Source organism: Diorhabda sublineata, chromosome 1 (genome assembly GCF_026230105.1).
Source record: "Diorhabda sublineata isolate icDioSubl1.1 chromosome 1, icDioSubl1.1, whole genome shotgun sequence".
Lineage (NCBI taxonomy): Eukaryota > Metazoa > Arthropoda > Insecta > Coleoptera > Chrysomelidae > Diorhabda > Diorhabda sublineata.
Window position 1 is genome coordinate 29,608,841 of NC_079474.1, and position 10,922 is coordinate 29,619,762.

At 31.3% G+C, this 10,922-nt stretch overlaps 3 protein-coding genes across 3 annotated transcripts in view; 1 reads left to right on the top strand and 2 right to left on the bottom strand.

Moving 5' to 3' along the window:
- Positions 1 to 10,280, bottom strand: part of LOC130452417 (calcitonin gene-related peptide type 1 receptor) — a 217,279-nt gene extending 206,999 nt beyond the window's left edge. The window contains exon 1 of the mRNA XM_056791693.1: positions 10,164 to 10,280. The gene's annotated coding sequence lies outside the window, so the exon portion shown is untranslated. The remainder of the gene's footprint in view (positions 1 to 10,163) is intronic.
- LOC130452420 (uncharacterized) lies at positions 117 to 2,321 on the top strand. Its single transcript, XM_056791695.1, has 2 exons — positions 117 to 605; positions 1,649 to 2,321. Exons 1-2 carry the CDS (start codon positions 401 to 403, stop codon positions 2,269 to 2,271), a joined length of 828 nt encoding a protein of 275 aa, XP_056647673.1. The 5' UTR covers positions 117 to 400; the 3' UTR covers positions 2,272 to 2,321.
- LOC130452419 (uncharacterized) lies at positions 568 to 2,808 on the bottom strand. Its single transcript, XM_056791694.1, has 2 exons — positions 2,339 to 2,808; positions 568 to 1,571 (listed from the first exon to the last, which is right to left on the bottom strand). Exons 1-2 carry the CDS (start codon positions 2,632 to 2,634, stop codon positions 683 to 685), a joined length of 1,185 nt encoding a protein of 394 aa, XP_056647672.1. The 5' UTR covers positions 2,635 to 2,808; the 3' UTR covers positions 568 to 682.
- Positions 10,281 to 10,922: the final 642 nt, after the last annotated feature.

Genomic DNA, 10,922 nt, shown 5'->3' on the forward strand with positions numbered 1-10,922 from the left:
TATAAATATAAACTTATATTGTTAAGGTTGAAGTCGGAAACTTTTTAAACAACCTTCGTATATTATGAAGAACACATTCTTTAAATGTGCTCAGTGCTTATCTCATCTCAGTACCACTTAGGGCCCCCGCAGACTGCAGACTTTTTATCGGCCGATAGTTTGGTCGGTTTCTTAATCAGTATGGAGAGGAATGCATATGCGCACACTACAGCGATTCAGTATCGGCCGATAAAAAAGTTTGATGGGCTACTCGATTACATTCAAACTAATCTGTCGGCCAACTGTCGGCCGACTGTTTAATCAGTATTGGCGCATACACGCCTGCGCATACACGACGATTGTTTAGTCGGCCGATAGTTCAGTTCGCTCTGTGATTTGGCGTCGTGTGCTTCTATTCAATATGGCTTCGCCCAAATCACAATTGTTGATTATAGAAAGTTCCGTCGAAAACTTAATTGAAGAAGTCGAGAAAAGACCTGCGCTTTATAAAAAAATTTTAAAGGAGTACTCCGACGCGAATATGAAGAAAAAACTGTGGGAGGAAGTTTGCGAAGCAGTTGTTGTTGATTGGAATTCGCTTAGCGCTGAGGAGAAAACAAACAAAGGTAGGAATGTAAAAATAAAAATATTAGAGTACTTATGTGAATTTTTATTTATTTATTTATTTATCTATTTACAATTATTACACTTTGTTATATTGACACGGAATCGCGCCTCCGGGAGAAATAAAGTATGACGACATGTACTGTCGCACGTTATTCATATTATTTCTTCCTCGGTTGTCTTCATTTATAGTTAAGTTATTCATGGGACAATTGTAGAGAGTTTCTGTGAAATTTATTCCATCTTTGATTCTTACATAATTATGCAGGACACAGCAAGCTTTAATTATTTTGACACAAAAATTGATATTGACATCCATTGGTCGGTGAAATATACGCCATTTGTTACCAAGAATCCCAAAAGTACACTCAACCATTCGTCGAGCTCTTGTATGTCTATAGTTGAAAATTCGTTTGGTGTAGTTTAAATTTCTTTTTGCATAAGGACGTAGTATATGATTGCCAAGTCCAAACGCTTCATCCCCTACGACAGAGAATGGAATAACATCTCCGACATTATCATTAGGCAATTGCCTTCCGGAGGGAATATTTAATCGGTTTTGGGACAGCCGTTTACCCATTTCTGATGATTTAAATATTTCCGAATCACTAGCTGTTCCATAAGAACCAACGTCTATATATACAAATTTATAATCTGCGTCTGTCCAAGCCATTAACACGCACGAAAAAAACTTTTTGTAGTTAAAATATGATGAACCGGAATGTTCTGGCTGTATCATCCGTATATGTTTGCCATCAATTGCTCCAATGATGTTTGGAAAGTTTGTGCGACTATAGAATTCGTCTGCGATTTTAATCCAGTCGCCTTCTTCTTTGGTTGACATATACAATGGTTGAAGTATATTCCATATTTGCTCACATGTAGTTTTAGTAATATCTCGTATTGTAGAAGCTCCCATCAGATAATCAAAAGATAATGTATTGAAACTAGCTCCTGTAGCCAGATATCTGTAAAAAAATAAAAATTAATTATATTTCAATATCTGTAAAAAATTAAAAATTAATTAAATTTCAATATTTTTCAGGTCGTGATGTGCAAAAAAAATGGGCTAATTTAAGGACTTGCTTTCGTCGCGAATTAAACGCTCAAAAGAACACTAAGTCGGGGCAAGCTGCGAATAAAAGGCGTAAATATGTCTACTTTGAACAGTTATTATTTTTACTTCCATGCATGGAAAACCGACTTACTGAAGGTAACCTGGAAGAGGAAAATTTTCTATCAAATGATGAGCATGATGATCAAGCTGGTTCATCCACTCCCACCCCTATTCGTCAGCGGAAAAAGAGACCTAATGTACCGAAGCAGACGGACGTGGATGAAGCATTATTAAAGGCATTAAATGAGCCTAATACTGATGAAGATGTGAACTTCGCTTTGTCACTGGTCCCTTCACTCCAAAGTTTAACCGCAGAAGAAAAACTTGATGCTAAAATAAGTATTCTTAACGTTTTTAAACAGATAAGATCAGCTAGGTGCGCTCAGTCTCCGCCAACATGTACGTACAACAGAGTTCAGCAACCCTTGTACTCTTTTCCAATTTCGCAACCGACAACCATTCGAAACATTTCATCACCTGGCAACTCCAACGATACAGCCCAGTCTTATTATTCAAATTTTTCAGATGAATCGCAAATATATGACTTGTAAATATTTTCCGAATTTTGTAATATTATTCTAATAAAAATAGTTGAAAAGTATTTGTGGTTTATCTTACCTTATCGTAACGCTCAATCTCTCCTCCACAGGTATAGAAAGTCTTAAATTTGTATCCTCCTTCGCTATTGCTGGTCCAATTAGCTTGACAAGTTCATTGAAGCTGGTAATGCTCATTCGATAATAGGCGAAAAATTTTTTCGGGTAATCAAGTAATTTGGAATGCATAGTGTAAAATTTTCCACTAACTAATCTGTCACTGAGAATGGGATGCACCCAATGCTCTCGCAATCTCTTCTTGATTATCCTCCTCCGGAGTATGATGAGAGCAATAATTTTTCTGGACAACATTTTCATATTGTGTGACCGCTTCAACAGTCCGTTACAAACTAGTTCGAGAATAGTCGGCCGACTGTTGGATAGTCTGCGCCCTGTTCACCAACCAAACTGTTTAGTTGGCTCGGTGTGCGCACTTTCAGCCCAACCCGACTAAACTATCGGCCGATAAAAAGTCTGCAGTCTGCGGGGGCCCTTAGTCAGAGAGTCCTATAAACTTTTTTATTGACGATGGCGTATTCTCTCTCTTTCAAAAACAAATATTCAATGAGAGCTAGCAATTTTTATCGTTTTTTCGAATACCCTCATATTAACTTTCTCGAGTCGATAGATTTTCAGACATCTATTAATAATTGCCATCGTCATGTTTAGGCGATAAAGTTTTTAGGCAAACATCGAATATTTTTTACATAGGAATTGTGTAATTTGGAATAAATTCAATAGTTCAAATAATAAATTCGAAACGTTATAAACATTATTTAATTATTATTCTATAAAATAAAACACAATTCAAGATGCTCAGTAGCAAACATGAAAGGAGAGTGTAAATGTTACCAATACATAAATTCACTGTGATGAAATGAAACAATCGTTAATGTATTTGTTTTGATCGTAGCTAGTTAATTGTTTTTTGATATTTATGCATAGTCATCGTTTGAAGTAAACTTTTCATGTATTGATAAACTTCGCGTGTATGTAAAATTTTCTCTGTTTTAAGCAGCAGAGACAATTTATAAATCATGCATTTGAGCATTCAAAAAATATTGTAGATATAGAAACAATATAAAAACATTCAATCTCATATAAATGATAAGATGACAAACTTATGAATCGTCACATTTTATTATACGATTTAGAATCCAAGAAAACATGTGGAAAAAGGAAAAAGCATATTAACAAACCCTAAAGTAGTACCAACTGAATTTTTGAGGCATGATGGAAAAAAATATTTATCGAGGTTCCAAAAAAAGGTTTTCTATCAAAAATATTGAATTTCTAAGAACTCTACGTTATGTATAATACTGTTCAGAACTTATCTCCGTCCTGGTGCCAGTCCTGCTTCGATATAGGGGAATTTTGAAATTTGGCAACAGCATTTCCATTGATGAAATACCCGGAATTCGTTCGATCTTTGTTTTTATGGCGTGCGATTTATTTACATTGTTTTTTTTAATAATACCTAGGAAAGTCTATTTATTTATTTGTTTTGTTTATTTTTCTAGATCTTTTGAGGATTATTTTGGGATATATAAGAAGTTTATATAGCGTAGCTTAGTTCAGTTTATAATAAATAGACTTAGTGAACAGAACGAATTACCAAAGTAATCAAAGAATTCAAAGAAATTAGTTAAGTGATAGTGATAGTGATAAGTGAATTATTATAAGTTAGATAAGTGTGGTGTATAGTATTTAAATAAATTAAGAACGTTAGTTACTAATTAATCCTACGACTAGTAATCATATAATTGAAAAAAAACATTACAATACATATAAAAAGCTGAAGTCGAGAAAGGAAATCAAAAAATGAATTTATTCCGCATTCATTGAAAACTTTGAGGTTGCGTAACTCATAATTATCTCTAACTGGCATATTTAAGATATTATTTGAGCCAAAAATTTCAAAAATGTTTTTTTTTCTGTGCATAGAATTTTCCTACAATTTTGCTAAACCTTGCAATTTTAGGTGACTATTGAGGCGAAATAGCCGTACAAGACTCTTATTAATATTCATATATTGTTCTTACTTAGGTTAATAATTCAATAGATCTTATTTGGTAATATTTTCATAGAAGTATATTTGCCCGTCTCAAATAATTTACTAATTTTTTTATCTACATTCTTTTCTAGTGATTTTTCTACAGTTCATGTCTAACAAAGGACTTATCTGTATCTATTTTAGCAAGTCTGTCTGCTATTTCATAACCCTACACTTTGTTTTGTAAGCTAATCATTCCTAAACCAACCTAGATCTAATGACATTGAATCACACAGCTATAATGACTTCTAGGCTATCGGACTAGGTGATAATCTCCTCTTTGCGATAATTTCTTTCCAAATTGAAGTGTGTGCATTTTTTAATTGCACGTATTTCTACACGAAAAATTCTTATTCAAACGTAACTAATTTCTATCGCTTTTCAAGTTTATAGGAACGTAATGAATTATGGCACTGATATGTTTGCATTTTCTTCCAATACCCGTTTTACAAGTACATACATCATGCATATTATGAAACACTTGTTTTTTCAAATTCACTATAGACATGATTACTCAGTTATAACTTTTTTCCTTTTTCATCATTTTCACCATGTAGAATATTATTGACAACGAGTTAGTTGATTTTCGTATTTTATCATTTTTGTTTCATTATATTTATAAATGTTTTATGATCCAAATTACATTTAATAATACGAGGTATATTCACAATGTAAGTTTGATTTCTATTCTATCAGAATCAGCGCTGTGATCATGGTTTCAAGCATACGTGGCATTTATTCTGACTCATGCACAACGCCATACGGTACGGACAAAATGCTATAAGTGATTGAATGAAGTGTCAGACAGCTCAATGAAGGGCATGATCACTCACACGATGAAGACGATGGGGACGCCCGTCTTTGGTTACTGATGAACTAGTTTTAGCTATTAAAAAGAAGCTTAAGCAAAACAGTAAATTCAGAATTAGTGCTCTTGCTATAGAATTTCCGAAAATCTCATAATCATAGCTTTGCTCATGTAGGGAAGTCAAAAACACAAAAAACAACGGATGGGCAGTGCACTTCAGTTTTTGACGCGCTGCAATGAAAACAGTGATCATTTAATTTATCGAATAGCCACGGGAGCTGAATATTTGGTTTCTTACATCACCTCAGAAACTAAATGGAAATAAATGGAATGACGACGCGCTTTGTCTCCAACGAAAGTTAAAACTAAGCAAATCTCGTAAACTCAAATGCGATGTTTGAACTGTTTATGGGATAAAAAAGGCATTTTGCTTACTGGTTTCTTATCACGATATCAAACTATCTATACATGTGTTAACTGCGAGACCATTAAGAAATTACGCCGCGCAATACAGTGCCGAGGATTGTTATCAAAAGATTTTTTCCATGATAATATCCGACATCGCACTGTGAACGTGACAAAAGTCATAAATTGGCTAGGATGTGTTTGATGATCTTCCGTACCTCACTTCTAGCGACTTTTATTTTTTCTTACACATAAAATATTTCCTTCGTGGTCAAAACTTCAACGATGATGACGAGATGAAAGAACATGGTACCACATGTTTAAAAACACAGGCGGCAAAAATCTATTAAGAAGGCATACAAAAGTTTTTGCCACGCTACGACAAGTGCCTCAAAATTTTCGAAGCTATGTAGAAAATGAGTTAAATAGCTGTAGATTTTTGTATCAAATGGAACTTACTTTGTGGATATACTTTATAATATTGAAGTTGATTCAGTGAACATCATTTTTACTAGAATTCTAGAATTAAAAACTAGAAACGGTTTTATGATGAGAGATTTAGTTCACAAGTTTTATTAAATATTGAAAATGGAGTGGTACTATGTCCAGTTTTAATTCCTTCAATACTTTACATAGAAATAAACTTATTTCATTCTCAATTTTCAATATAAGTTATTATTCAACTATTTACCCTCGGAGTACACAATTATTACAATAATAATAACCTAATAAATTGTAAATCACCAAAAGCCATTGCATTAATTTCTACGTTTCAAAGGAGAACTGATGCATAACAGATATGACTGGATATGTGCTGACATAAATTAAACTTGTAGTATAATCCTTTATTTGTATTCAAAGGGGATACATTTTCTGTCAAGTAGAAATAGATATTTATGTGGAAAGCCTAATTAACTTATTAATATTAATATATTAAACAAAATTTCTTATTACCAATATAGTTTTATTTGAATCAAATTTTCGTTTTTTTTTGGTCATATTAGAAAGTTTTAATGTAATTACAGTTTCTCGAGTGACAAGAAATAAACATATCAATTTAGGAACATTGAAATTCATACTCTTATTTACCACAATCACCTAACTAATACTATTAAATTTGTCTGTTCAGATGAGATTTTCTAATCTAATTTTCAGTAACTTTTAATCGACTACCACTACTTTCTCACATTTGATGACATATGATTCATCGAAAAAATTGCTGGAATTATTTAAAATGAATTTCATGAATAATGGGATGTTCTATTTCTGATTTTTATCATTATACAAGATGTCCCGCGAACTGACCAACACAGAGGCGTGTATATGACGTGTAATGTATCTTCGGTCTAACCAATGATGGTTGGCCATATTTGTTGTATTAAAACATCAAAACTACTTTGAAATAAACTATTTATTAAATAATAAAATAAATAATTGAACGTGGCTTCAATAATCCGACGACCATACTCGAACGAACACCAGAATATTAATACATCTATCTGTTTACAGACCGCTCTTAAATCCTATTGTATGAAAGGTTATAAGTATCTATAAGAATGGTCGTTAGAGTCATATCGATACAAAATAAAATACGTAATTTGATACCTTAATGGAACTCAAGTGTAGAAGGGACAACCGGAATCAATCATTTATAATATGGGCCCCTATTAGGATAGTAAATCTTAATGAATACAATAAACCTTACATTTGAATAGATAAATTACTGATTCTTTACATAAATATAAGAAAAAAATTTGATAATCCGAGAGGATACGTTGATGAAGGGTAACAATAAACGTTTTTGTGTTGTTTACATTTGTGCAATGTTTTTAAATTTATATAATTTCAAATGGGAAATTGTTATGTCAAAACATTTGAGGTAATTCACCTTTATACGAAGCTGCACACCTGAAGAAGTATAGGTCCTCAAAGTAGGGCACAAAATTTGATACACTGAATAAGACTGTTAAGGGCATTATTTAATGTTAAGTAAAAGACTATCAAACCATTCTGGGGAGTTAATTTGGAGTAACCTTATCTTCAAATTTTTAATTTGTCAGTTTATTTCAAAGTTGTATGTAATAACTTCTAGACATTTTTAACGTTGATATTAAGATCCATGTTTGGCTAGACCTAAACGAGCATTATTTGATTGGCCCAGTTATTTTACCCAATCGATTAACTAGGAAAACTTATTTAGACTTTTTCCAAAATGTTCTTCCGGTTTTATTTGACGATTTGCCATTACGATTGAGACTTTTTAATAACTTCTTAAGTAAAAGAGCTGCGACAAACTTAATTTTTTTTTAACACTTTTTGGCACTACTTTGAAGTCCTATAAATCCTGAGGCATGTAACTTGATACAGATATAAATTGCCTCAAACCGTCAAATTTTAGGCTCTCTCACTAGTACCTGTTGTGTGTGGGCTCTTATGCAGGACACTCTATATATGACATATACCTCACTGTAGTCTAGGTTTAGAGAAAAAAAATGTAATAATACTATTAATTAAATTATAAATAATAACTTGATTTCACAATCCTATGGCTGGTAGATAAAATTATGGAATTTTCATATAGTCAATTTTCTTTAAAAACAAACTGAAACTATTTTCAATTTTACATAATGCCACTACAAAGTTTATACTCTCCTTTCGATTTCTGTACCTATTTGTTCACAATATACTTCTTCGACGTAATTATCATCTATTATTTAAAAACCTAAAAACCATTTGTAGCAAAATGCTCTGCTATAAATTTTACTATTCATTTTTCATCGCATTTTAAATGATGTGTTTCATTAATTTTTTCTCTTAATTTTGTCTCTCGTAACTCAAAAAGTAAATCTTATTCTCAATGGATTTTCTCCAGCGAAACATTCTGGTAGATATCACAGCAGAAATTTGTCGTCAAAATAAACAACAAAATTAATGAATTTCTTCTTCTACAATAAAGAAAGCGTATTACTGATGTTTTTTGCGAAGCACTTAATCGGTTAATTGCAAAAAAGTTATATTAAGAAGTTCATTAAATAAATCCTCTAACGTTTTACTGTTACAAAAATTTGAAAAATATCCAAAAAATGACAGGAACTACGTAATCTTCAATTCCTATTTTTATTTAAAATAAAATAAATCACGAAAATGTCAGAACTTTAAGACTATCTATCTGATTTCTTATGCTGAGCTCAAATTATCGTGATGCAAAATAATTCATTGTCATGAATAAGCTTCCCTTAGACTACCAAAAATTCCTGATAGACAAATTGTCTCACAATCACATTGAAGTAACGATGTTTTAGTTTTCGATTGAAACAGTTACTACATAACTAGTATTCTAAAAACGCCCGACAATCGTTTTTAATACCTCTAGAATGAAAATCTCTCGTTTTTTTCCCATTGAACCCAACTTAACGAAGTAAAAAATGGAATTAATCAGCTATATTCAAATAAAGTCGATTCAAAGCGGAGAAATCCAATCTTTTTTGGATGTAATATAATTAAAATTTAAAAAATCAGTTGTGTTCTGTTCTATATGGTACTAATATTTGCTATTAATGAAGCAAAGCTTGAAAATCTTTAAGAAAAATATTCTATCTACTTGTGATAACCTAACCAGATCTCCAAAATTTATTCATGCCACATCTAAATAGTCTTTTTTTCGATTTACTCCAAATTTTTCTTCACTAGATCATTATTTTCTACTTTTTAGCTTTAGCTAATGTAAACGAATCCAATACATTTCGTCTTCGTTAAAGTGTCTCTGATATCTAAGTCTAACTACAATGATTTACAATTCTATAAATAGTGAGCTATAATACTTCTTTCATACTATAAGGACGCCTTATTATTTGTGCCTGTAGAAATGTCTCTCATTTATAATCGTTCCACACTGTATGTTTGTATTGTCCTAACTCCTTGTGCCCACATTTCAATGTATTGAAAAATAAATTAAAAATATAATTATTGTTCTTATATACTCTATAATTGAACAACATTTGAACTGTTTCACTAAAGAAATATAAACAGATATCAAAACAAATTTCAATAAATGCCGCGCTGCTGGCACTTGAACTCGAATGTTTTGATATGCCGGTTATGTAGCTGCCTAAATTAATTTTTAGTTGGTTATACTTCAGTTTTTTATTGTCCTTATATTCATAAGCTATATAAATCTTTAAGTCGTCATCTGTGATAATGCACCACAGTTTTATTTTTTTAGATCAATTTAAACACTATAACTGAAAATCAGAAATTTTTATATAATATCTTGTCGTAAATAAAATATAATTTTAGGACATAAATTGTCTTTTTCTATTACTGAAATCAATAAATAGAAGGCTGATTTACAATAATGAATATTATAAATTTATAATTCATGAAATTTCATACTAGATACAACGCAATTTGATTGATAAAGGTTCTGAATTCTGAAAGATTATATTTCAATATATAATAATATAGAATTTATTCGAAAAATCACTTAACCACTTATTTCGTAAACTTTTTTCCTAATTTTTTTATAAAATTGTTTTTCAAATTTCAAGTATTCCACAACAGGATACCATAAAAAAATTTTACCTTCAAAAACTTTCAGCAATAATTAATCTAGAGATGAAATCGAACACCATGAGCGCGAAGTTTTGGGCTGTTAATATTGTGAGAATCGACGATTTTAACGTTAACTGAACAACGCGAAAACACGCGGATAACTAAACTTTCCCGAGTTTTCCATCCCGGTTCAGTGAAAAGCGCGCGCAGAATTTTAGTAATTTTTCACTATTTTATTGAAATGTTGCTTTAAACGAAAAACATTTCTCAATTTTCATGTAACATCAAGGTAGCTACTCGTGTGTATGTTTTTACATATTCAAAATTACATAACTTAGTGTTATAGCAATTCGAGAAATTATATCAAGTATCCAAACTTTTTTTAACTTATTATTTATCTATTTATTTGAAAAATATTTTTCCTTCCGCTAAAGCCACTTTATATCAGAATATATTTACCTCATCAAAATTGAATCAAGCACTTCTACTATAAATATATGAAAAAAATTATTGTTGTCCCATCCATATCAAATGTTATAGAAAAATTAGTAATGGAAAATGATGTCCAACTATTAGATCCTAAAGTTTTAAGGACAGATTTTTAAAAAAAAGTAAATCAGCTTCAATACAGGATAATTAATAATTCACAAGATATTCCAAATCATTGATTGAACCAGAAGCCCAAAATATACACTACTAAAAATGGAAACAAGTTATATTATGTATGACTCATCTTTTAATGATTGAAGCTCTGGTTTTATAGCACATTTTATTCATTAAATAATCATA